Source organism: Aotus nancymaae, unplaced genomic scaffold (genome assembly GCF_030222135.1).
Source record: "Aotus nancymaae isolate 86718 unplaced genomic scaffold, 86718_ANA_hifiasm-v0.15.2.pri h1tg000049l, whole genome shotgun sequence".
NCBI lineage: Eukaryota > Metazoa > Chordata > Mammalia > Primates > Aotidae > Aotus > Aotus nancymaae.
In genome coordinates, this window is record NW_026988463.1 from 5,790,835 (window position 1) to 5,818,635 (window position 27,801).

Consider the following 27,801-nt stretch of genomic DNA (forward strand, 5'->3'; position numbering starts at 1 on the left):
CAACATGGTGAAACCCCGTCTCTACTAAAAATACAAAAATTAGCTGGACTTGGTGGTGGACGCCTGTAGTCCCAGCTACTCAGGAGGCTGAGTCAGTAGAATTGCTTGAACATGGGAGGCGGAGGTTGCAGTGAGCCGAGATCACACCACTGCACTCCAGCCTGGGCGACGGAGTGAAACTCTGTCTCAAAAATAAAAAAATAAAAAATAAAAATAGAGGAACAAAGAGAAGCATGCGGCTAGCTCCAACAAGTGCATCTGAGTTGGGTTCTGGAGGTTGAATTTAGCTATCAGAAAAGTCAGAAGAGTTTCCCTGGAGAGGAGAACATCGTGTCTTGAAAAAGTGAGATTATTTGGGAAATTGAGGGAGGTGAGAGAGAAGCTTTGGAAGAAGCAATATGGCGCCCAGTTCCTGGGAGGCCTGGATGGTCTAGTGATGGTTTGTTTTGCTGGAGTGAAGGGATGGCTCCTGCTGAGACTAAGACTTCGTGTTTTCGAGTGCCAGGGACTTCAACCATCACCTACCTGGAAACCTTACGTGTTCACAAGGGACAGTTTGCCATGAGGATTATTATGTGTTTTTTCCATCAACCTGACTTAGAAATCTCAAACTTAGAAACTCAGCCCACATATCAGAGCCAAATTGCCAGCAAGAAATGATGGCATGCTGCATTTTAAAATCTGGTTGTCGTGGCTGATTATATATGCTGTTCTAAAAAGCCCTGGAATGAAGTTTCCCATCCCACAAGAGTAAAGAATGGTCCCCAAAGTAATTGGCACTACATTATTGATAAATGTGTTTGGCCATGTGAGAATAATAACATCCCTCTTCGTCTCTGACATTTGATAAAGCCGCGAAGCTCCTGCGTTCACCTTGGGCATGCGTGTAAGTCTAGTGGCAAAGATTCCTTCACTAGCAACTTCAAAGTGTGCTGCATCCGAGATAAAAAGAAAGGGGGGAAATTAGCAGTGCATTACTTTTGGAATATTTGTCCTGAATTAAGAAAAGAAAATACATTGCTCTTCTCTTGTCTTTTCTCTGCTGTCTTAGAAATCGGATTAGTCATTATTAAACATTTTGAAGTGGAATAAAAAGAGGGAGAAGATTCCAAGGGCACATTGCGACTTTGATCTTAACAGAGCTATCATTGTCAGGAGCCGGCACAAAGGCGGTTTCCGTTACACATTGAGATCCTGGTAATTAGGGCCTTGTAATGACCCATTCCAAAAAGAAACAGCTCTGTTCCTTATTTGCCGTTAAGAACACCAAGAGTTTATTTGCAGAGAATTGGGTTTAATTCAATTAGCAGGAATTGTGAGGCATTTATAACACAAGGTATATTAGCCCAGCACTTGGTTTGTAATGAGAACTAAAAAGCATTTAGGAAAAGAAAAGCTAATTACCCGAGATTCTTTTTATTTTTTTTTTTTTCTGTAACATGGAGGGTTCTGTCCAAATTTCAGAGGCCTGTATTCCAAAATCCCTTAAGCTTTAATTAATGATTAAGCAGGGCAACAGGAGATGAAGAAGGACAGCAAAATTTTTGCCATGGAGTCATTGCCAAGGGGGTATATTTCATAACCCCACCCTCAGCCAGCACTTCAAAGTTTACACAGCATTTCCAGCACCATTATCTGTTCTGAATATTCATTTCCTTTTTCTTCTGGACCGTTTCTCCAGCGCTAGAAATATTCCTCTCAAGCCTGTCTAGAGTTTCAGATCTCAGCTTGCTTCTCCAAGGAAGTCCTCATCCAGCCCAGCTGTTTGCTTCCAGAGATGCATGCAGGAAATTGACAGGTGTGCACTTCCCTCTCACCTGCACTTTGGTCCAGGTTGATGACCTGGGGCAGGTGGCTGAGCTTCTTCAAACTCCACTGTGCTTCTTTGTTATTTCCCATAACGGTGCTGTTCTATCTGGAAGCCACTGCCAAATGTGGTTATTTAAATGTAAATTGATTAAAACAAAACTTAAAATTGAGTTGTCAGTAACACTGGATACACTTTTAGGGTTAAGTAGCCACACGTGGCTGGTGGCTACTGTTATTGGACGTCAAGATAGAGCCCACTTTCATCATGCAGGAGAGGTCCGTTGAACAGCACCGGTCTGTGAAATGGGGGGCATCATCTATCTTTTGAGGGTAATGTGGTAAGAATTTAGTGAGAAAATGGCCTGGTGTGGTGGCTCATGCCTGTAATCTCAACACTTTGCGAGGCCGAGGCGGGCAGATCACTTGAGGTCAAGAGATCAAGACCAGCCTGGCCAACATGGTGAAATCCCACCTCTACTAAAAATACAAGTATTAGCCGGGCATGGAGGTGGGCAACTGTAATCTCAGTAATCCTAGCTACTCGGGAGGCTGAGGCAGGAGAATCACTTGAACCCAGGAGGTGGAGTTTGCAGTGAGACAAGATCATGCCACTGTGCTCCAGCCTGGGTGACAGAGTGAGATTCTGTCTTAAAAATAAAAATAAAAAAGAATTTAGTGCATTTAGTGAGAAAATACACAGGAAGCTCGTGGCTCATGGTGGAGACCCAATAGTAGCATCTTGGATGAAAGACGAGAGTGGCAAGGAGGAGAAGGGGGTACCCCCCTCTCAAGGTCCTTCTCCCTTTCCATTCTTAACACAGTGGGAAAGAGTAATGGGGAAACGTATATGGAAAGGAAGGTGACTTCTATTACAGCGTGTTTTATGGGCTTTATTATCTCTGTGTCTCTGTGTGATTATTCAACAAATATTCATGGAGTGTGCAAACCATCTCATCTGTTCCTACAACCCCTCAGGGAAGAAGATTTTCTTTCCCCAACTGGGTAGATGGAGGCATGGAGGCTCAGGTGGGTGACCAGGTGTACCTGCCTTGGGTGCACAGCCAGTGAGTGGTTGAGTTGATACCTTCCCCTGTCTCGAGGAACATCAAGACCCTCCTTCTCTCCACCACACTCAGCTGTCTTCATCAACACAGACTTCCAGCTCGTTCTTATTAATTCGAGGGCTGTGCGCCAGTGCTCAGGTAGCCAAGAATGTTCCACTTGTAAGTCCTTGCATGATGAGTGCATGTGAAGAACCACATGGGTCCCTGAAAGGGCTCCAGCAAGCCCGTCCAATTCCTGCTTCGTTGGGGACTTGGGATTTCCTTCAGAGCAGCTGTGGAGAAGGACACATTTTGCAGACAGCCCAGCCATGCACAGAAATTGCATTATTAGCCTATAAATCAATTAGTGCATTTGGGCCCAGGCTGCACAGAGCTGCTCTGACAGATGGCCATTGGTCTGTCTCTGTCTCCTTAGCTAGATCCCAAGAGGAGGGCAGAGAAGAAAGAGCTTCCAGGAAGGTGTTGACCCCAGTAGCTCTCTTGTAGCAGGGAATAGGGAATCCCAAAGAGGCTGTGCAAGGGCAAGACTTTTCTCTGGAAGTCATTTGAGGAATGAAATTGAATTTGGTGACTCCAGGAACCTTGCTGGAGTGAGAAACACATGACTCTGAAGTAGAAAACACATGGACATCTTGGAGAAGATGCTGCAGTTGGGAGAACTAGGGAGAAGGACACTTAGTTGGGAATGGGCAGGACTTGGATTCCATTTCCAGCTTTGCATGACCTTGGGCAAGCCATGAGAACTTCTTGGCTTCACTTTCCTTATCTGTAAAAAAAATGGGGGGTGGGAATCTAAAATTAGATCCTGATTGCATCAAAGGATTAAAATGTGTGTGCACAGGTGTTACAGGAGAGAGATCTTTTTCCAGATGCATTATAGGAGCTTCAGTGCCATTTGCAAAGAAAAACGAGGTGGACGTTGGTTTTCAGGGTCTTACCAAAGGCCGAGTTTTTATTATAGGTATGTCACTGTGCTGCATTAGAACTGGAGAGCAACATGGTTATGAGTTGAACACTGCTTATCCTTTCATTAGTTGGTTCTTTCTGGAGACTTTTGGTGAAGCTGTCTGGCCCTCCAGAGGCTGACAGGCTTGGCTTCTGATTTCAGCACCAAACCTTCCAGTTATGTGGCCTAGACCAGTGTCCCACAGCCTCATCTCTCAGTCCCTACAAGAAACATTACAGCCACCTCTTAGGGTGGTCACGGAAGTCAATGAAATGAAGACTTGCAGGGTATTAGGCCCCATGCTCAATTCAGAATCAACACAAACTACATTAGTCATTCGCATTGCCAACAGATTGTCTGTAATTGTCCAGGACTCTGGGGATACAGGAACAAATAAGGCATTATCTTGTCTTTGAGGAGCTCAGCTTAGTGCAGTGGCTCTGACATGATCTGGTGTAAACACCCTTGATAGTAATAATCTAAGCATACCCTGAGAAGGATCCTGTATGGCAGGTGTACCTGAATGTGTGTCTGAAGCTAGGGAATCGGGGAGTGGCCAACCCAGAGATAAGTTCCTTGTCTGTGAGGAATATCTGAGCCTGCATTCTGTGCTGTGCATCACGAGCTGTATAGGGGATAAGGGGAGGAGGGTGCTAAGTGAAAATGCCATATAAATGGCATGCAGTCTGCAAGCAGATTGTAGTGTTTCTGTCCAGCCTGCCACAACTAAACTGTATATAAGCTGGATATCCTGTCCAGCCCACCACCACGTGGCCATTTCTGTACATAAGACAGTTCTCATGTCTGGCCCACCACCACTGGACTTTCTCCCCTATGTGGAAGGCCCTAATAAAACCCCATGTCTTGTTTACTGGCTCTGGATCTCTGGCCTCTTGAACCTCAGAAAACCTTTTGAAAACCACATAAACTCACAAATATGATTCCAGGTCTGGAACCGCTAAAACTCCGTAGACTCCAGGTTGAGACTGGCGTATTTAGAAATTGTGGGTAAAACAAAGTTTACATACCCTGCACAATTATCCTAATTGCAGCAGACAAGTATTGGTTGCTCTCAGTGTTGGTAATGAGGGCAAGGAAGGCTTCCTAGAGCAGGTGATGTCAGTTAAGAGAATAAATAGCTTTTAAATAAGCGGGGTGAGGGCAGGGGAGGAGCTCCAGGTAGAAGGACCAGAATACGCAAGAGTGGGACAGTGGAAAACCCAGATAAGAACACTTGACTCCCTGGTCTTCTGTCAAGAGGTGGAGGCAGAGTCCACTGGAGCCTCCTTGGAGTCAGAGATAAGGTTGCATTTAACTCATATTTCTCCTTTTCTCATTGCCTTCAAATAGATGCATTAACTCATATTTCTAATGCTATTTTCCTGCATGGAGGAGGTTCTTGACTTTAAGGACGATGGAGTGCCCTGATTTCAGGGGTCATATGGATTTGGGAAATGGCAGTAACAAGTGTCACCAAGTATTGGGTCCAATCAGGAGACATGAGGTTACTGAACTCACCGTGAGGCCCTCCTTGCTCACGGAGCAGTCCCTGCACAGATTCCTTGCTTAGCGTAGTCAGACCGCAATCCACTTCTAATTCTATCTGACCTCCAGCAACCTGCTTGTCTTAGATTAAATTCCTGGATGCAGATACCAAGATAAGGATATGAATGTAAGTGATGCATGTGTGAGGTGGTGCCAGGAAGCGTGGGGCAAAGGAGAGGCAAGGAGGCCCATAGAAGTGCTTTCAGGAGCAGGTCACCCCTGTGGGCAGCTGGGGCTTGGAACCCCTGAATCCATAGGACCATGTCACAGGATTGTCCTCTAAGGGGCAAAGCTGCGATTATTGGTCAAGGGACGCTCCTGTGACATTAAAGTCTGCCTTCCCCTAACTTACTCTAAGGAACTGCTTGTTTTCTATTTTTCACTGGATTACCTGCTCTAGAAAGCCTTCCCAGGCCTCATTTCCTTCCATCGTGCCATGTGCCTGAAGAAGCAGACCCCTGTGGTCAAAGAAAGCCATCAGGAGATACCCGTAGGTATCTGCACTGAGGAGACCTTGGGGTAGGAAGAGGAGGAGATACGTCTGGGGCACTGATGCACTTGCTACAATCCTCTACTACAGAAACTCATTCCCAGGCATCCAGTTTCTCCCGGGGTCACATCCTAGCTGGATACCCAGTATCCATTCTATGGTCCATCTCGGTGGCCATGGCCCCTCTGATTTCCATCCCACGTGTTTCTTGAGGCTTGGTTTTTCTGGCTCTGAGCCACTCTGTCACCACTGCTCAGAGTCATAAAATCATGGAGGCCACTCTCCTGTTGCGTGGCCCTCCTCACTACAAGGCATCGGCCAGTGTTCTGATAATTATTTAGCAGCATCTCCTGTATGATCTTGAGTCTGCAGCCTCTCTCCTCCTGTGTCTTTGGAACTTCGAGTTTTGCTGTCATTTGTTCCCAAGAAGTAAACACGGAGGCATCCTGTTCCCCTCAGAAAGCGTCTTTCCAGCTACTCCCAGTGTGGCCCAGCAGGCTTCTGCTCCTAACTCAAAGGGAATGTTATATTTCGGATTTGTTTTCCTTTGCGGATCATCTGCTCACAGATGTTTGTCCTTTGGCTTGTTTCTCTTTCTAATTAATTTTTGATTAAGTTTTGAAACACCTTCTGTCTCCACCAGTTTCAGCCACCCCAGGTGATTCTATTTACTCTGAACCCAGGCTGGGAGTCTGGGCTCTCGGAGTCTCGGCAATTCAGTGGCTAAGAGGGAAAGGGGATTTCCAGTTAATTGGTTAAGTGACGTTATCCATCTTAACCCAGGGGAGAAGCAGAAGGGATGCTGCTTGGGCCAAGCGGGAGGGATGGAGAAAAGTGAATGAGTCTGAGATCTGCTGGAGTAATGAGTGAGAGAAGGGAAAAGGTAAGATAAATACCCTTCCAAAAAGAAAATGGAGCTGATATTGTGTCACTTATTAGGAACATATGTGTGCAGACACATGTCCCTTGAACCAGTAGCTCCATTCTTTGGAATTATTTAGTGGAAGAAGAAATCAAATATGAAGTTCTGGTATCCTGTGTGCCATGTGCTATGCTAGGTCCTGTAACAAGGTGGCGGGCGGAGTCATCGTCATTGCAGAGTAGGCAGTAGCAGCCGCAGAATTAATAATAGTAATGTTTTATGATAGCAGGCAACACTGCATGTTTACTGCGAGGACTATTTTCAGTGCTTTATGTGCTTGATCACATTTACTCCTTAAAGACCCCTATGAGATCCTCATTGAACAGATGAGGAAACTGAGGCTCAGAGAACCTGGACATTGCCTCACAATGACAGAGATGAAGGAACCCACAAGGGGGACTCCAGAGCCTGATTTCTCATTTCCTTCACTTGCCATCTCGAAAGGGCCCCGGGCCAGGTGTGAACAGTTCACATTTGACCTTGCAGGCTGGGAGACAGGCAGCCCAGCGTGGGAGAGGTGATGAAGGACAGCTTTTCAAAGGCTGGGACAGCAGGTGCGCAGCCTGGCTGGAGATGGCATCGGGCGTATCATGCTGCGTTCCCGGAGGCTCCTGCATCTCTGAGCTCAGCCGAGCTGTGGCCGCCTGGAGACTTCCCTTGTTGATCCCAGCCTCCCTGTGGGAGTGCACCCCCAAACCCACTTCCCCAATTTCCAGGCCTGCTTTATTTCTGCCTTGTGTGCTCTCTGCTGTGGACTTAGCCTCAAAACCTGCCCAACACCCTGGGTTGTGATGCCAGCATCTATGACGGTTGTAAATCTCCCATTAGTTATGATCGTGGTTGTGCCTTGTGTTCCACACAGAGCAGGAAGGATACCAGCGTGCGTTCAGCTTTGCGTTACAGATCACCTCCCCACTGGAGGCGAGATGCTCCCCCCAGCGTGCAGCGGGTGCTTTTCCTACATCCTGCAAAGGCCGCACGGGAGGTTCATTTCACCGTCATCTTGCATTTTGTCTGAAGACCTTTCCCCAAGACCGCCTCCCTCCGCACCCCTCCTCCTTCATTTTCCTCTGTGTGTTTTCCAAGGCATTCTCTGCACTACCAGGGACGGCCTAAGATTTACCAGCCCTGCCAAAGAAGATGAAATGCTCAGGGGTCACTGGGCAGGACGAGGTAATAAGAAAAGCAAACGGTCAACAGCAGGCCCAGCCCAGCTGAAGCAATTACCAAGTTTCTCCTCAATTTTCAGATTGGAACGGGGAGAGCAGAGCTGGCTGGGGCGAAACATAAATTATGTCATCTCCGTGCTATCAAAGGTTCTGAGCATTCCTTCCTGCTGTCCTTTTCATTTTGGCTCCGTAAATACTGTGTCCTTTTAAGAAGAGTCATTGTTCATGTCCGTTCAAAGGTGACAGGAAAACCACAAGTTTAGCGTTCTGCGGGTGGGAGTCTTAAAGGAACTGTCCGTTGCTGAGTCAGTCTGTGAGTAGAGGGAGGAAGGTGTCTTGGCCAGGTGTAGAGAGGTTCTGAACCCTAGAATGTTGGCTGGAGACCAGAGGCACCGTCATCAGATGCACCTGAATTAAAACCTCCAGCCCACCACATATGAGCCCTATCAGTTGGGATTTGTTTTTAAAACTGGGGACAATAAGAAGCTACATCATAAGGGGATGATAAGGATCAATCGAGATTATGTGTTAAAAGTACTGAGAACAGGCTACAGAATTATCCTTAGTAAAAGTTAACTGGGGCTGTGCGCGGTGGGGCACGCCTGTAATCCCAGCACCTTGGGAGGCCTGGTCGAGCAGATCGCCTGAGGTCCAGAGTTCGAGACCAGCCTGACCAACGTGGAGAAACCCATCTACTAAAAATACAAAGAATTAGCCAGGCGTGGTGGCACATGCCTGTAATCCCAGCTACTCAGCAAGCTGAGGCAGGACAATTGCCTGAACCCAGGAGCCAGAGGTTGTGGTGAGCTGAGATCACGCCATTGCACTCCAGCCTGGGCAACAAGAGTGAAACTCTGCCTCCAAAAAAAAAAAGTTAACTGGGTTTTCCCCACTCCCTTATTCATACAATTGCATAGAAAGCTTCCTGACCTTCCAAGAGCATGCCTTCAAGTTCATGGCTCCAAGGCTTTGCCCATGCTGTCTCCTCTGCCTCAAATGCCCTCCCTCCCTGCCTTAGGTTGAGTTCTCCAGAGCTCAAATGTGGCTTCTGAAGCAATGAGGATTGCAGGCGTGCTCACAGGAAGAAATCTAGAGGTAAGGGAAGGAAGATGAGGTAGCAGAGATGTGGTTTACTTGAGTTGAACCCCAGCCTGATGCCATGGGAGGCTCTGAACGTGGATGGCACCATGGAGCTTGCACACCCTGAAGCATGCGAAGCGCACCTTTATACCACCATATCTGCCAGCCGAGGGCTGCAGGCTGGCCTTGGATGGAGATCAGTGCGTAACTGCTCTGGCACCTCTGGGCAGGGCATGATTCTCCAGAAAAGGTGGCGTTTGAGAATCCTGATAAATCAATGCTTGGTGCAGCTTGGCGGGAGTAGGGGCAGGTTAATTCACTGGATTTGTAAAAGGGATTACGTAGTTGAGTATGGTGGCTCATGCCTGTAATCCCAGGACTCTGGGAGGCTGAGGTGGAAGGATCACCTGAGCTAGGAGTTTGAGGCAGCAGTTAGTTATGATTGTATCACTGCTTTCCAGCCTGGGCGACAGAGCAAAACTCCATCTCTAAGGGGAAGAAAAGGATTTGGGATGTGGGTGGGGGATCACCCTCCCCTCCCAGCAGATACAAGGCACTGCTCTGCTGCCTCTCCTCTTGTGCCTTATGCTCTGAGTCACTTCCTTCTCTCTGAATGCAGAAGACTTTTCACTGCAGTCCCTTGGTTATAGCACTTACTGCACTGTGATAGGATTACATGTTTACAGATCAGACTAGCCCCAGGAAAAGAGACTGTGGATATTGGAATCATCTCTTGTGTAGAGAAAGGAGGCAGCCAGTAAGCGGGTACAAGCTGAATAGGGGCAGAGAAAGGAGGAAATGAGCTCCTTGGGGTGAAGACTGGAGCCTCAGCCTTGCCTTTCAATGCCAGGTAGCATTTGGTATCCTGGAGTTGAACAGCTCCTGCGTCTTCCAGCCAGACAACCCTCACCTCCTGATAATGGCCAGGAGAATTACGAAAAGTCCAAAAAGATTGCACAGTTAAATTTCCTGAGAGAGTGTAGAAAACAAAGCAGAGCTTGGTGAGCCTGTTGGAGTCCTGCCCCGGGCACAGCCTACCCTGCCCCCATGTTCTCTGGGCTTGAGGAGCTGGATCTGGTCTCAGCCTGAGTCAGACGCAGACCCCGCCAGCTAATCTAATCACTGTACTGTCCAGCTGCACTTGAGGACACAGGGCCTGCCTTGAGGATCTCTTGATGGTTACATGCATTTTTTTTTTATTTTGTCTGTGACAACAAACATTCTGTCCTTGGTTGGATGATGGGTGGAATGAGCGCTCAGAAGAGAGTCCAGCAGCTTGGCTTGGTCTAGCTTAACAGAGTTTAGGATGTGAAGGCGTGCAGACTAGCGGGGTATGGGGGACAGAGAGGCAGGATGCTACCCTAGCTGAGCCTGCTGCATCTCAAATTCTGGCTTTCTTTTCAACTTTTCTTTTCTTTCTTTTCCTTGTTTCTTTCTTTTTTCCTTTACTTTCCTTCCTTCCTTTCTTTCTTTCTTTTTCTTTTTTTTCTTTCTCTGTCTCCCTTCCTCCCTTGCTTTCTTGCTTTTACCTGCCTTCCTTCCTTCCTTCTTTTTCATTCCTTCTTTCCTTCTTTCTTTCTCTTTTCTTTTCTCTCTCCCTGTCTCTCTCCCCACCTCCTCTCCCCTCCCCCTCCTCTTCCCTCCCCCTCACCCTCCTCTCCCCTCCCCTTCCTCTCCCCTCCCCCTCCCCTTCCTTCCCGCTCTTCCTCCCCCTCCCTCCTTCCCTCCCTCCTCCTATCTGTCTTTCTGCCTCCCTCTGTCACCCAGTCTAGAGTACAGTGGTTCAATCACAGCTCACTACAGCCTTGAACTCCTGGCCTCAAGCAATTGTTCCCAACCACCCAGCTTCCCAAAGTGCTGAGATTGCAGGCATATGCCACCACACCCAGCCAAATTCTGGCTTTAAAAAAGGTATAATTATTTTGTGTTTTCATTATAAACTAATCCCTTATGGACAATATTCGATCATATAATATTATCAGCTAAGTTTCTATTTTTAATTTTGGCCAGCTTTCTTGAGGTGGACTCGACACACAAGAACTGTATATATAAGGTGAACAGTAAGTCTTGTCTTGATATGCACATGTCTTGTGAGATGCTTGCCACAATCAAGCTAATGAACATATCCGTCACCTCACATGGTTATGATTTGTGTGGGTGTGGTGAGAACACGTAAGATCAACTTCTCCAGAAATTTCAAGTATATAGTACAGTATTGTTCATTGTCATCACCAGACTATGTGTTAATGAGACCCTCGGGACTTATCCTCCATAACGGAAACTTTGTACATTTTGACCAACATCTCGCTCTTTCTTTCCACCTCCAGAGCCTGGCAAGCATCATTCCATTCTCTGCTTTGCAAGTTAAACTCTTTTAGATCCCATGTGCAAGTGAAATCCTGCAGTATGTGTCTTTCTGTGTCTGGCTTATTTCACTTAGCATAATGTCCTCCAGGTTCCTCCATGTTGTTGAAAATGTTAGGATTTCCTTCTTTTGAAGGCTGAATAATGGTGTTTATATGTTTACACCTGTCTACACACATGCGCGCCACATTTTCGTTATCCGTTCATCTGTCAGTGGAAACCTAGGTTGTTTCCATACTTGGCTAGAGTGAATGATGCCGAAATGAACGTGGGGGCGCACATATCTCTCTGAGTTACAAATCGTATTTTCTTTGGATATATACTCAGAAGGTTGCTGGATCATACGATAGTTCTTGTTGTTGTTTAAGGAAACTTCATACTGCTTTCCATAATGTCTATATCAATTTACATTCCCACCAGTAATGTGTAAGGGTACCTACCCTTTTCTCCATATTCTCACCAACACTGCTATCTTTTGACTTGGTGATAAGCCAGCCTAACAGGTGTGAGGTGATATCTCACTGTGGTTTTTATTTGCGTGCCCCAATAATTAGTAATGGTAAGCACCTTTTCATAAGCCTGTTGACCGGCTATATATCTTCTTTGGAAAAATGTCTGTTCAGATCCTTGTTCATTTTCTAATTGTGTGTGTGTGTGTTTTTGCTATTGAGTGCCTCGTTTATTCTGGATACTACCCCCTTACTAGATAAACAGTTTCCAAGTATTTTCTCCCATCCTGTAGGCTGTTGTTTTGTTTCCTTTGTGGTGAAATTTTTTGGTTTGATGAATGCCTACTTGTTTATTTTTCCTTTTGTTATCTGTGTTTTGGGGTTATATTTAAAAATGCATTGCCGAGATCAATGTCAAGAAGGTTTTCCACTTTGTTTTCCTTTGGTAATTTCATGCTTTTAAGTCTTATGTTTGAGACTTTAATCCATTTTGAGTTGATTATTATATATAGTGTGAGATAAGGGTCCAATTACGTTCTTTTGCATGTAAATATCCAGTTTTCCCCATACCATTTATTGAAAAGACTTTTTTCCCCCATGTGTGTTATTGGCATTCTTGCTGAAGATCAGTTGACTATAGATGGGTGAATTTATTTCCAGACTCTGTATTCTGTTTCATTGGTCTATATGTCTGTTTTTTGCAACTGCCAAACTGTTTTGGTTACTGTTGCTTCATACTATATTTTGAAATCAGGACATATGTGATGCCTTCAGCTTTGTTCTTCTTGCTCAAAATTATTTTAGTTATGAGAGGATTTTTGTTCTGTATGAATTTTAGGGTGGTTTTTCCTATTTCTGTGGAAATGCCTGTTGGAATTTTGATAGGGATCATACTGTAGAACACTTTGGGTTGTATAAACATTTTAACAGTATTTATTAATCCTATCTATGAATATTGGATGTCTTTGCATTTATCTATCTTAAGTTTCCTTCATCAATATTTTATAATGTTGAATGTATACATCTTTCAACTCTTTGGTTAAGTTTATTCCTATGTATCTTCTTTTTTCTTTTTCTTTTTTGTTTTGTTTGTTTGCTATTGTCAGTAGATTGTTTTCCTTATTTTCTTTAGAGTGGTTCATTCTTTGTGTATAAAAATGTGACTGATTTTTATTTGTTGATTTTGCATCCTGCAACTTTACTGAATTTGTTTATTCTAACTTTTTTTCTGGGAGTCCATATATATATACACACACACACACACACACACATAAATTTTAGTATAATGCCAGACAAACACATACACACACTTATAAATATATATGATGTATATGTAAAAATATATATGATGTATATATATAAATATATATTTATGTGTGTGTGTGTGTGTGTGTGTGTGTGGCATTATACTAAAAAATGCATTGCCTAGACCAATGTCAAGAAGGCTTTCCACTTTGTTTTCTTTTGGTAATGTTATTGTTTCAAGTCTTATTTTGAGTCATGTATATATATAAATTATCTTAACTAGATGTTCTGGATAACTTGCTGGAGCTTTAACATTACCACTTGCCTCTTGGCCTTGCGTTTTTATGTTACAGAGATGGGACTTCTTTTCTTAAACCTCATAAACCAGGCTCTGCCAGCTTCAGGTTTTCTTCCTCAGCTTCCTACCATTCTCAGCCTTCATAGCGTTGAAGGGAGTTAGGGTCTTGCTATGGATTGGGCTTTGGCTTTAGGGAATGTGTGGCTCATTTGATCTTCTATTCAGACCACTCAAACTTTGTCCATATCAGCAACAAGGCCGTTTCACTTTCTTATCATTTCTGTGTTCACTGGAGTAGCAATTTTAATTTCCTTCAAGAACTTTTCTTTTGCATCCACAACTTGGCCAGCTGTTTGGGGAAAGAGGCCTAGCTTTTGGCCTTTGCTTTTGACGTGCTTTTCTCCCTAAATTTAATCACTGGCTTTTGATTTAATGTGAGAAACATGTGACTCTTTCTTTCACGTGAACACTTAAAGGTCATCGTAGGGTAATTCACCGACCTGATTTCAATATTCTTGTCTCTCAGAGAACAGGAAGACCTGAGGAGAGAGGGAAAGATGGGGAGCAACTGGTTGGCAAAATAGAACACACACTGCGTTTATCCATTAAACCTCCTCTCTTATCGGGGAAGTTTACAACACTCCAAAACAATTACAATGGCAGTATCGAAGATCGCTGATCACAGATGACTGTGACAGATGGAATAATGATGAGAAATTTTAAAATATTGCAGGAATTACCAAAATGAGACACAGAGACAGATAGGTGCACACACTACTGGGAAAATTGCACTGATAGAGTTGCTTGACATGGGGTTGCCACAAATCATTAATTGTTTTAAAAAAATGCGGTGTCTGTGAAGTAGAATAAAATGAAGTGCAATAAAATGACCTGTCCCTGTCATAACCTCCCACCTCCAGTTGTGACAATCAGATATGCCTCCAGACATTGCCACATATCCCCTGGGGGAAAAATTACCCCTGGTTTGGAATCACTGAGCTACTACATGTAAAGCATTAGAATAGAGGCTGACATAAACACTCAGATATTAGCTACGATGATTACTGTCATCATATCAGCAGCATCATCTGACCATACAGCTTCATACTATCTGTAATAATAGTATGTGTTAATTAGGATAATGTCCCTCCTGTTAAAAAAAACTCCTCAAATTTCTGTCCCTTAACACGATAAAGTTTGTTTTTTTTTTTCCTTTTTGGCTTCTTTAGAAGTCCAGTGCAGGTGTTCCTGGTGATTTGACCGCCTTCCACAAAGTGACTCAGGGATTCAGGCTTCTTCTACATTGCATAATTCTCCTCCTTTCTGTCCTCAGAAGGCCTCTGTGTTCAGAAATGCATAGGAGGCACACCTGCCTTTAAGCTTCTGGGCCTGGAAATGACTCATCTCATTACTGATCATATTCCATCAGTAAGAACTAGTCACATGGCTCCATACAATGAGAGGAGAGGTATGGATCTGTAGTGGAAAGTTAGTCATTTCTGCCATCTCTTAACAAGGGGATTTAGTGGTTCTAGCAACTGTTTCTCTCTCTCCCTCTGTAGCCATTTTGTCTTGCCTTCTGGTCCCTATGACCTCAATCTGCTGTTCCTGGGTTACTTAAAGAGTTGTCAGGATGGGGTTTCCAGAACCTGTAGGAAGGCTGAAAAACCAGATGGAAGGAGACATGAACCGAGCCAGTGCTGTACTTCTGGGAAGCAGGAATAGTCTCAGAGCAGAACTGGTCTGTACAGAATTCTACCACCCATGAGATAAATTCCCCCAAGCCATTTACTTCTGCCCTCTTGTCACGGACCTACACAAGACCTCAGGAGGGAAGGAGAGAGTGTTTGGTTATTTATACACCATGGATGTTCCAGGAGATGGGCAAGAAGCATCCAGCCAAGTGGTCCTCAACTCTATCTGCTCACCAAAACACCTGGAGAGGATTCGTGGAGTACCCATGTCCAGTCCCCTTCCCAGATCAATGAAACTGGAGAGCCTGGGGGTGGATCCTGGTGGCTTCCTTTTGTCTAGCTCTGCATGTGATCCTAATGTTCAGCCAGCATTAAGAATCACTGGGAAGGCCAGGCATGGTGGCTCACACCTGTAATCCCAGCACTTTGGGAGGCCGAAGTGGGTGGATCACCTGAGGTCAAGAGTTTGAGACCAGCCTTGCCAACATGGTGAGATACCATCTGTACTAAAAATACAAAAATTAGCCAGGTGTGGTGGCAGGCGCCTGTAATATCAGTTGCCTGGGGGGCTCAGGTAGGAAATTGCTTGAACCCAGGAGGTAGACGCTGCAGTGAGTCGAGATGGCACTCCAGCCTGGGCAACAGAGTGAGACTGTCTCCAAAAAATAAAATAACTGGGAAAAGGACTACTTCAAGTCACCTTCTTACCAAGACTGCACATGTGGGGAAGGTGATTTATTGGAAAGGAAGCGGAAAGGTTTTTAGGAAAGGGAATGAGATGCTGAACAGCCCAAAATGACCAAGGTCCGTCTGGTCAGCTCATGCCCATGCTCTGCATCCTTCTCACCAACACAAAAACACCCCAGGCCAGGACCTGCTGTTTGTAACCTCTACCCCTATCTGTATTCAGGTGTTATGTCCTGTTTCCTCTCTCAGAGTTATATGCATTTTCACAGAGGGCACGGAGAGGTTAGAGGTGAGGCTTTTGTTTGTTTTGTTTTGTTTTGAGACAGTCTTGCTCTGTTGCCCAGGCTGGAGTACAGTGGTGCCATCTTGGCTCACTGCAACCTCTGCTTCCTGAGTTCAAGCAATTCTCCTGCCTCAGCCTGTCAAGTAGCTGGGACTACAGCACACACCATAACACCTGGCTAATGTATGTATTTTTAGTAGAGACAGGGGTTGGCCATGTTGGCCTGGCTGGTCTTGCACTCTTGACCTCAAGTGGTCTGCCCCACTTAGCCTCCCAGAGTGCTGGGATTACAGGTGTGAGTCACCATGCCTGGCCTGAGTTGAGGCTTTTTAACGTAACAGAAAGCATTTCCAATTGGGGAATTCCAGGCACTGTGACCATGAAGGAGGATACTGCGGCATCCAGAGGTGGTTTTGTAGCCATTTGAATTCTACCCCAAAAGTCTTTGCTAAAGGAGGGCTGTGCCAGCTAGGGCTCCGCCTTGTAACTGCTCTCCATCTATGGCTGATGGTGACAAGGGAAAGGGATGGATTCTGAGTCTGGGCACCCTGTACCCATATCCCCACCCTGACTCTTGAGAGCTATGTTGTCTAGGAAGTTTCCTGTCCTCCTGGGGCTCTTAGTTTCCATAGCATGGATAACATGGTGAGGATAACGCCCATCTGGCAGGGTCTGAGGACTAAAAGAACGTAACTTAAGCTCCCAGCACAGTGCCCGATTCGCGAAGTGTGCAGCATGGATGCCCGGCCCCTCATCTCTTTGCTTTGCACCCTCTGAGGTCACATAGCCCAGCCTTGCTCCAGGATTGACAATCCCCAGGGATTCAGAGTTAGGGAAATGGATAGAATATTGGAAAGGATGGGTGGGAGTTGGACGTGCCCATAGCTTTTAAGTGGTGGAGTGAGGATGTTTAAAGCTCAGGTGTTGGTGACTGCAGAGTAACCCCTGTACATTTGACCGGCTGGGGATCAAGTTGGGTGCCCTCAAAATCATGATTTGACAGTACATGAAGAACATTTCTTGTGGAGAATTACCAAGAATAGCAGAGGTGCTTAGGATTTTGTGACACGGGAGATAAAACTGCTTACTATGTGACAAAGGTCTAAATAACTGCTCTTTATTAATAGAGAAATATTGGAAATAATTATTTCTAATAATGTTGGAAATACAGAAAAAAGAAAATGAAATATCTGATTCCACTTCCGCAAAAGCAGTAATAATTTTTTTTGTATTGCCTTCCTCTGCCTTTCTTCTATTCATGTTTTAACATAATTAAGATCATGTTAATATGTCATTTATATTCTGATTTTCTTCCTGAAAGCATTTTTCCATGTTATCTTAAACTTCACTCGATCATTACTTTAAAAGTCTTGGAATATTCCATGAAAAGGAGATGACCCAGCGCACTGAGTGAATCCCTTATTGTGGGGGAACTAGGTTCTCACCTGTTTTTTTTCCATTATAGAATATGTTCCCAGCATTTTGGGAGGCCAAGGTGGACAGATCACTTGAGCCCAGGAGTTCATGACCAACCTGGGCAATATAGAGAAGCTCTGTGTCTACCCCAAAAAAAAAAAAAAAAAAAACCCAACAAAACTTAGCCAGGCATGGTGGTGTGTGCCTGTAGTCCCAGATACTGGAGAGGCTAAAGTGGGAGGATCCCTTGATCCTGGGAGTTAGAGGTTTCAGGTTTCAGTGAGCTATGTTTGCGGTACTGTACTTCAGCCTGGGTGACAAAGTGAGACCCTGTCTCAAAAAATAGAAAAACAAATGTTATGAAATACCATTTTGTGCTGTAAGCTTTATGTGGTATTTCCAATACGCAGAAGAGACTCCCAGCCTCAGAGGTATGAGGTCAATGGAAAGGAGGGTTTTTGAGGATCTTTATCTGTATTTCCAGATTGCCAAGCTAAATTTGGCAAGCTAAAAGCTCCCTTTTGGAGCTTTTTCTATCCTTGCAAGCTAGCCTCAGAAAGTAACCAGGGGCTCTTCAGAAGGAAATTGAGATGGTGATACCTTTCCCAAAGATTACAGGTTACAATGGGAAGGGCCCAGAGAGCCTCAGCACCCACTTCTCACACCAGTCCAGCCTCCTCCCTTCTTCATAATTAAGCTTCAGATAATGTTTGCAATCTCCCCATGTTTTCCAGCATGTGTCAGGGTGACTGATGGGCTCGTCACAGCTCAGACTCCCTGCAACCCAGCACTGTAACTGCTTTAACCATCCTTAATACACCAACGTCAAGGGCAAACCAAGGACAGGGATTTGCCAGGCCCTCCCTGAACCATCCCTGCCTCCCTTGTGACTTTTCCTTTCCTCTCTTCTGCCTCTTGCTCCTCTCAAAATCATCTACAAGATAGACCTAAGGCAGTTGTTCAGCACCATAAGTAAAACTATTCTTAGGTTACAAGCTGCCAGAATTTTGAAGCAAGTGCATGTAAATATTTCATTCCTGACAGTGAGAGTTATTAAGAGAAACCTTGTGCGTTTTCTAGAAGAATTTTAAGAGACATTTGTTCATTGGACATGTCTAGAGCCTACAGAATTTGGTAGGAGAAGGGGAGGGAGGTAGGGAGATGACTATCATCCATGAATGGACTCTTTCCTTCTTTACACTTATAGTTAAAATTTAAGATGAGTTCTGGCAGCTCAGTGGCTGGAACCAAGTCCCAGGCCAGAATAGAAGAGAGGGAGTTGGAGAGATGGGAAGCTGCCTGCTTTCAGAAATACCCATTTTGGGCTCGGTGTGGTGGCTCACACCTGCAATCCCAGCACTTTGGGAAGCTGAGGTGGGTGGTTAACATGAGGTCAGGAGTTCAAGCCTGAATGGTGAAACCTCGTCTCTACTAAAAATACAAAAATTAGCCAGGTATGGTGGTGTGCACTTGTGGTTCCAGCTACTTAGGAGGCTGAGGCATGAGAATTATTTGAACCCAGGAGGTGGAGGTTGCAGTGAGCCAAGATCATGCCACTGCACTCCAGCCTGGGCAACACAATTCTGTCTCAAATATGTGTGTGTGTGTGTGTGTGTGTGTGTGTGTGTGTCCGTCCCTGTAGGTGGCCTGTTTGCAAGCTGCTCTGTTAAATGCAGTAGGGCTCATAATATCCGATGTTAGGACTTCTGCTACTGTTACAGTGATTACCCTGAACTCACAAAACCACAGCTATCCATTTGCAATCTCCAACTCTAAGCCAGACATTCCTATTGAATGTACACAAAATGGCAAGATAGATTTTGTTTCCCTTTTTAAACGAGGAAACTGAGGCTCACTCAGACAGATAAGGTAACTTTCCCATGGTAAAGTGAGGATGTAGAAGGCGCAGGTATTTCTGACCCCAGAGCAATCCTTACACTTTTACCGGCCGGAGATCAAGTCAAAGACTCTGAAAATCACTTGACAGGAAAGGAAGAAAATTAGCTGTGGAAAATCACAAAGAACAGCGTAGGTACTCTGGGTTTTGTGACAGGGAGGGTAAAATGCTGCCTACTGTGGGCCAGCACCTGAGCCAGGCACCTTGAACATACTGTTTTGCTTAATTCGTACAGCAGTCTTACAATATGTTATTTCCATTGTACAGATAGAAAATGATGGACTCCGAGAGGCTAAGTCCTTTGTCGTTATCTAGGGTCATGTAACAGAGTACCCCTAAAACTTAGTGACCATTTATTATACCTCAAGATATTGTGGGTCAGGAATCTAGGCAGGACCTGCTGGTTGTGAGTTGACTCAGGTTTCTTAGTGACATTCAGTTGACTGGCACAATGGGTCAGGAAGACTGGAAGTCTGAGCTCCCCTGGGACTGATCCCAAAGCACCTAGAGGTAGCCTCTGCAACAAGGCTGTCTTAGGGTAGTCAGCTTCTGACACTTCAGCTGCGGGTGCCCCGAGAGCACCCCAGTGGACGGGAGGGCACACTACCAATATTTTGAGGGCCTAGTGGACACTGCCAGTATTTCAAGGGCCTGAATAGTGTCACAGCATCCCTTCTGCTGTCATCTGTTGGTGAAGGTAGTTTTAGAGCCTGCCTGGACTCAAGAGTTGTGGACATAGACCCCATTGCTCAATGGGAAAAGAACTGGTGGCCACTTTTTCATTCTCCACACCTGCCCAAGACTGCATTATCTAGAAAGTGGAAGGAGCAGGTTTTGAGCTCAGAACTTGACTTCAAAACTTTTCTTACAGTTCCCGCCATCAGACCATTGCAGGTGGAACACTATTGCAGGTGTAAAGCTGGAGCTCTGATATTTACTATTCTAGAGGTAACTCCGAATCAACAACACTACCCTCCGACAGGGGTTCCCGATTCCTGCCTTACAGAGAAGTAAACGCTCTCAGATCAGAGGAGTCGCCTCCTCAAAGCCACATAGCTGCTGAGTGACAGGAACTCCCCATTTGTTTTATTCCACAACCCAAAGCAGTTTTCTGCCTTGCCACTTTTTGACAATAGGACTTTAAGGTTTTCCATTTGTACCTGTGACAGAAATGTAGAGACTCAAGTTGGTTCAAGGCAAGAGTTGACTCAGTTTGATGAGGAACTCACGACCTGGCAGGACGAGATGGTTCACACCTGTAGTCACAGCACTTTGGGAGCCTGAGTCTGGTGGATCACCTGAGGACCGAAATTTGAGACCAGCCTGACAAACATGGAGAAACCCATCTCTACTAAAAATACAACATTAGCCAGACGTGGTGGTACATGCTTGTAATCCTAGCTACTTGGGAGACGGAGGTAGGAGGATCACTTGAACCCAGGAGGCGGATGTTGCAATGAGGTGGGATTGGACCACTGCACTCCAGCCTGGGCAACAAGAGTGAAACTCAGTCTCATTAAAAAAAAAAAAAAAAGAAGGAACTCACAACCTTTCACAACCTGGTCCCCTTGGTGAAGTTCACTGTGTAGAGGAGAAGCGGAATGCAAATGTTTCCTGTTATCCCAAAATGGATCATTAGGACCCAGAGTTGCCTGCAGAGATAAGCTGTGCATTTCTTGCATTTGCAAGACAGCCCAAAACGGTGAGGTTCAGATACCTTCCCAGGGCTAAGAGAGGGCAAGGCAACTGTGCTATTTCTAGTGTCCACTAGTCTCTATAAGCAGAAGATCAGAGAGGACTCAAGAAGAGAGAGAAGAATGAGTCATGGGTCAACATCCTTCCCCACGACAGTGTAAAAGAAGCCAAGCTCCAGGGCTCCTCTTGTAGATACTGGGATGCCAGCAGGAGGAGGCCCTGTTCTACTCATGCAGTGTCTTTGATGGTCATCCTTATGGGCCTATTTGTGCAAGAGGAGATAAAAAGGAATGGAGGAGAGGGAAAGCTTCATTCTCTGCTTTGCTCTTGCTCCTTGTGACTAGGTGAAGACCTGAGTTTCCTGAGGGCTAAAATGATACCAAAGAGAAACTGGGTTTGAGCTTTGCAGCTGATGCATCCACGAGAACCAGCTGCAAGGTGAGACAACCTCAGCATCAAGAGATGGGGTCACACCACCAGCATTCTATCACCAGTAGGGTTTGGGAGAGGTTGAGCAGAAGTGGATTTCCTACCAGGGAACCATGTAGGGGGATCTTGTGCAAAATAGTACTGCAGAGGGGACGTATGGCTAGCCTGCTGGGTCTGTTCACCAAAACCATCTTCTCCCCTTTGAGACACAGTTGACTGCATGGTCACAACCCCCTGCCTTTATAGGCGACTGTGGGGCTGAACTCTGGACAACAGAATGTGAGCTCAAATGAGGCATGCTGTTTCTGGGTCTGGTCCATCAAACCACCAGTCATTCTCCTCCTGTTGGATTGGGGTAAAGATGATGATGATGGCTTTGGAAGCCACATCTTAAGCATGGAAGAGCCCCTTTCACTCTGGTTTTCTGAATGTCCATGTGGAGATCTGTTATCCAATCTGGTCTCCCAGACTCTTAGGTGAGCAAGGAATGAAGTCCATTATGTTGAGCTTTTATGCATTTGGTTCTATTTGCAACTGCAGTTTAGATATCCCTAACAGATAGAAGAAACCTTCACCCACAGGACTCCCCCACATCTACCCATGCTCCATCATGATGCCAGCATTTGGACATCTTCCATGCAGAGGGCATTTACTGGTGTTGAAATTCACCTGATTACCAGCGGCAAGAGCAGATGATTTCATTTGTTGCAAAGTGCAAAGGAGGTTGCCTTGTCTCTTGAACCCTTCCTAGACCCAATGGCAGAACTGTCAAAACCAGAAAACCAAATGGAAAAAGAGGTCATGAAAGAAAAGACCATGCATTCTCCCCAGTTAGTCTTTCTAGTTGATGCCTGGTGGGGGGATGGAGGAGATTCACCTGAAACTGTATGTGAAATCAGAGTTTTACACTGAGCTGTAATTGAGAGGGCAGGAATTCTCAGGCCCGAGAGCGACTAGGAGGTTCTCTGTGTCTGGCTGAGATGTCCTTACAGCTCAGGAAAGCTTCACATTTGTGTCATTCATTCCATACGCTGGTGTCAGACCATTCTATAAATCAGTTCCATCAGAGCCATAGACAGTTTGGCAAAGACGATGTGACTGACTCCAGGGCGTGGGGATGTGACATTTTCATGTGGATGACTAGCAACAGAAGTAATCACCCGTCCCCGTGTTTACCTGGAATGCCTGTTTAAGATGCACTGATGTCACAGGTTAAGGCTTCCCTGTCCAGCACAGTGGTGTGTCATTCGCTGATGGGGAGGGGAATCTGGAGGCCCACCCACCAGGATGGTACTTGAGCCAGGGGTGTGGCTATTCTGTCTTGCTGCCTAGCAGGCCACTTGTAGCACCACTGGCACAGCCATTCCTACTGTAAATACTGGAGGGAGGGAGGGGATGACTGGCATCAGTCAGTGGGAGGGGATGGGATAACGTCCGGCCAGGGAATAGCAGACCGTCACCCGCTTCTCGGTGTCTGGGTTTTGTGGATGGGAGCATTGCAGAGCTGTGTGGGGAGCGCTGTCTAGATGATAGAGACCTGGTTCAGTTCACAGCTCTACCTCTTGCCAGGGAAGTAATTAAATCTCTTCGATCCTTATCTGGATCCATTTGAAGTGAGCTCTCTCCGTGGAATGAGCTGATAAATTCCTTCCTGTGCTTGAGCCATTTTGAGTTGTTTTTGTCTCATGCTACCGAAAGAGACCTGTCTGCCACGACCGTGTGGAAGTTATACAGGGTAGCCCCACGCTGTCCAGCACGTAAGGCACAGACCACAGGCTGGTTTGCAGCATCAGAGCCCTGGACGGTGTTAGGGCATCTCAGACAGGGTTCTGGAAGAACAGGTGACTGTGACCAAACAGTGATCTTCCCTGTGCCCATTAACTTAGCCTGGACATCTCCTGATGTGTGGGAGTCCGAGGGGGGACCCAGGTCTCCATCATGTGGCAGAGTCCCTGCCTGGGTCTCAAAGACAGCTTTGGAGTTCGACCTGGGTTCAGACCTGGCTCCTGAAAGTCCCTGATGTGGCCTCAGGAAAGGCTTTTTATGTTTCCAACCTCAGTTGAAAAGGAATCACATCCACCGAGTTCCTAGCACAAGCGACGAGGAAACCCTTAATGTCGGCCTTTGCGATTTCAAACGCATGCAGAGAAACTGAAGGAGAGGAAGGGAAATGATTAAAGGGATGGGAAATCGCTGGAACAAAGCTTTCAAGAGCATCCTGCTGGAAGTTTCCCACGTCCCTTTTGCACCCTGCGCTGGTCCACAGAATGGCCCGCCTCAAACACGGCTCTAATCATATCAGCCCCCCACTGCAGACACTCTGATGACTGCTGCTGGCTTCATAAAAGCCCTTGGCTGGAGCTTGCATCAGCAACCCTTAAAGAGCCCTCCATCCTCCAACCGGCCTCTGCAGTCCAGTCTGGCTTGCCCAACACACACTCCACGCACACTGGGTGGTGACACAGCCTGAGGTCTGTGGGTACACATTCGTGAATACTATGTGCCTTAGAAATGCATCTCTGAATCTAACATAATTTTGACTATGAAATTTACTCTGGATGCAGTATGGAGAGGGTTCTAGCTACTTGCAGGGGCCTCAGGAAAATTTACCCCTTGTTTCATATATTTAGCCAACGGGTAAAATTATTAATGCAGTATAGTTTACCTCTAGTTGGCCATAAGCCCCACCATTCCCTATTGTATCACTACGTGCCTTACTTTCTGCTTTGCCCCCAGATGTGAATCGTTGAGAGAGTTCTTTTTGATCTCCTCTTCAATAAGAAAAAAAAAATAGCCAACATTTCCACAAGGCCTCTTTTTGGTTTTTCAATTTGTTCATGAATTTCTTTTAACTTTTAATTTCAGAGGTACATACTGCAGGTTTGTTACATAGGAGTCAATTTGTGTCGTAGGGGTTTGTTGTACAGATGATTTCATCCCCCAGGTATTACGCCTGGTACACATTAATTATTTTTTCTGATCCTCTCCCTCCTCCCACCTTCCACCCTGCAGAAGGCCCCAGTGTGTCTTGTTCCCATGTGTCCATGTGTTCTCATCATATAGCTCCCACTTCTAAGTGAGGATTGCAATGTTTGGTTTACTGATCCTGTGTTAGTTTTCCAAGGATAGTGGCCTCCAGCTCCATCCATGCCCCTGCAAAGGACACAGTCACAGCACTATTCACAGCAGCAAAGACAAGGTATCTTATTAATGGCTAAAGCAGTATGAAGCTTTATTTTTTTATCCTGGTTTAAACATATGTTTAATTTTACAAATTGGGTACATTATCAATGTAAACGTCTTAAACAATCCAGGAAAAGAGAAAGTTCCCCATGACTTTTCTTCATCCTTTGGGTCCTAGTCAGGTTTTAGTTTCCTCAGAGGTAAACCTTTTGTCAGTTTGGTGTACATCCTCTGATACCTTTTTCAGATATATGTCCATGGTGTGTGTGGTAAAGGAGAGATGTATGATGTATACACACCTGAGTTATTTATTATCATCTTATATACACTTTTCTGCATCTCTTGTTTTTCATTAATAATATAGGTTGTAGAGTTTTTAATGTCAGATTATAAGAATCTTCCTCATACTGTATCATAGTTTATAATATGGATGGATCCGTAGTTGACTTGGCTTAAAAGATCGGATACTGGAAGTCGAACAGCCACATTCAGACCATGTATGTGTTTTGTTTGGCTAGAATCATGTTTTGCCTGTTAAAAACTGAAATGCAAAGGGCTTTAGGTAGAGTAGGCAATCGTTAGTTACCCCATAGGCCCTGCCACTCCCTGTTGTCTCATCCTCTGTAGGCAGTTGAGTATTCAAACCCTGTACTCTAGCCATTAGACTTTTTTAAAAAAATGTATTGCTGTCAGAACAATCTATGATGGACAGCTATGTGTATGCCTCTTAGTGTTTGTATTTCCCTAAGCCTGATGCAAGAAGTGGCTTCCCTCTAAAAGGGGGGAATAAAATGGGCCTTGATGATGTAAATGACATAAAGTTAGGAAACACTAAAATTATGAACTGGGGGACATTAGTCGGCTGAAAACTGTGTTGCCCATGGAGCTCAGTGAAGCAGAGAGAGTAGTTCTGCCCAAGGCTTATAGCTGTTGAATATCCTATTTCCCCGACGTACTCCTGTTGGTTTTCAGCAGAGAAATACACACATTCACGTGAGGTTATGTAGCCCACGGATCTGCTGTGCTTGTGCTTTAGGGATGTGGTCATGGCCACGAAATCAGCTAATTTCACAGTCCTGAACGGGCTCCAGCAGAGAGGGAGGGGAGGGAAGGTTCCACCCTCTGGCATCCATCACACCTTGAGTTTCCCCATGACCAGGCACCGGATTCATGGCTTGCCAAGGCTTCAGCTGCAGCTCATGGACTCTCTCGGCCGAGGTCAGCCTTAAGTCTGGTCTCCCATTTAGGGGCTAATGGTGCATGAAAGCTGCTCTGTGGACAGTGAGCTCTGCCTCAGCCCCCCTTGTCTGATGCCTTGGGAGTGAGTGTGGGAGAGGTGGTGCCAAAGCCAGGCTGGTGGGAGATGCAAGGGCTGGTCAGCTAACTCAAGAAGTCATTCATTCTTAAGGCCTTTGTTGGATTCACTTCTGTGAGCTGGTATTGGTCTGTGTCTTCGTCGGCGTGGGCTGCCGTAAGAAAACACCGTGGATTGTGGCTTAACCAAAAGGACCGTATTTTTCATAGCTCTGGAGTCTGAGAATTCAAGGTGAAGGTACCAGCAGAGTTGGTATCTGGAGAAGCCACTCTCGTTAGGTTGTAGGTGGCTGCCTTCTTGCTTTGTTTTCACTTGGCCTTTCCTGTGTGCAGGTGGAGAGAGAGAGAGAGTGAGAGAAAAAGAGAGCGGTGTGACGGGGAGCTTGTGGGAAGGAAGTTCTCTGCTATTTCTCCTTCACTGTTTTTCTTCTTTATTTGAGATGGAGTTTCCCTGTTTTTGCCCAGGCTGGAGTACAGGGGCATAATCTCGATTCACTGCAACCTCCGCCTCCCAGGTTCAAGCAATTCTTCTGCCTCAGCCTCCCAAGTAGCTGGGATTACAGATGTGCACCACCACATGTGGCTAATTTTTTTTGTAATTTTAGTAGAGACCGGGTTTCACCATGTTGGCCAGACTGGTCTCTAACTCCTGACCTCAAGTGATCCACCTGCCTTGGCCTCCCAAAGTGCTAGAATTACAGGCATCAGCCACCACGCCCAGTCTGCTGTCTCATCTTCTGTGGGTACAAATCTCATCACGAGGGCCCACCCGCATGACATCATCTAAAGTTAATTACTTTCCAAAGGCCCAGTCTCCAAATATAATCATACTGGGGGTTAGGGCTTCAGTATAGGAATTTTGGGGACGTAGCTCAGTCGGGTAGGAAACTATGTTTGAGGTTGGCCAAGTCATTCAGGTATTAGGGAAGTTGCAGGGTAGAAAGCTCCTTACGAGTTACTACACAGAGAAAAAGATGTGATCTCTAGGTAGGAGACCCTTTCTAGGCATAGATGAACAATAGTGGATGGTGTCTACACCAAATCCTTTGACATAGAGTAGGCTTGTAGGTAGAAGCCTGAACATCTACCTGACTTTCCATTGGGTTTAAATCTAATTTCCTCTGCTTAATAACATCCCGACTTTGGAAAAGTTACCTAACTTGTCCAAACCCCAGTATTTTCATTTATGAAGATGGGCATAAAAGTTATTCTAGGGGTTAAATGAGATAAAATACGAAAACGACTTGGCTCCGTTCCTGGCACAACTCTTTATTTCACAATATTTGGAGGAGTTTTGCAAGCATAAAGCTGCTGCTGTTGTTTTTACTTGGTGTTTCTCATAACAGTGACTTGAAACTTTAAGGGGAAAAAAAATTTAAAATGTCTTCAATGCCTTTTTTTTTTTCAGTGTTCATTTAAGCATTATCAGTACACAGGCATTGCTCACAGCCCTCCCCACTTTTTTTTTTTTCCTGGCAAGACTGTTATAATATGCTGAAAATATTAATTATCCTATTCACCTTATTAGCAGGACTGGATAAACAAATCTGGTTGCTGTGCTTGCTGGGAGAAAAGGCGTGTGTGTGTGAGTGTGTGTGGTGTGTGTTACAGCCTTGTCCCCTCGGGTCATAACAAATTATTGATGCCAGTTCCTTTAAAAAGACAATTAATCCAATTACCTTCTTGTTGAATCAATACTAATGTCTTTGTTTCCTTTAACTTGCAGGTTTCGGCAAGTCAGGCTACAGGCAAAGTCGAGGTAGGAAATGTGGTTTTTCTGTCCCTTTGGAAGAGAGTTCGATGTGGGTTTCTTTCGTGATGG

The 27,801-nt window shown here is 45.4% G+C and overlaps 1 protein-coding gene across 1 annotated transcript in view; it reads left to right on the forward strand.

The window, feature by feature from the left end:
• RBFOX1 (RNA binding fox-1 homolog 1) overlaps positions 1–27,801 on the forward strand; it is a 2,526,943-nt gene that overhangs the window by 616,673 nt on the left and 1,882,469 nt on the right. The window contains 1 exon segment of the mRNA XM_021673515.2: positions 27,706–27,738. Coding sequence (XP_021529190.1) covers positions 27,706–27,738 — 33 coding nt within the window.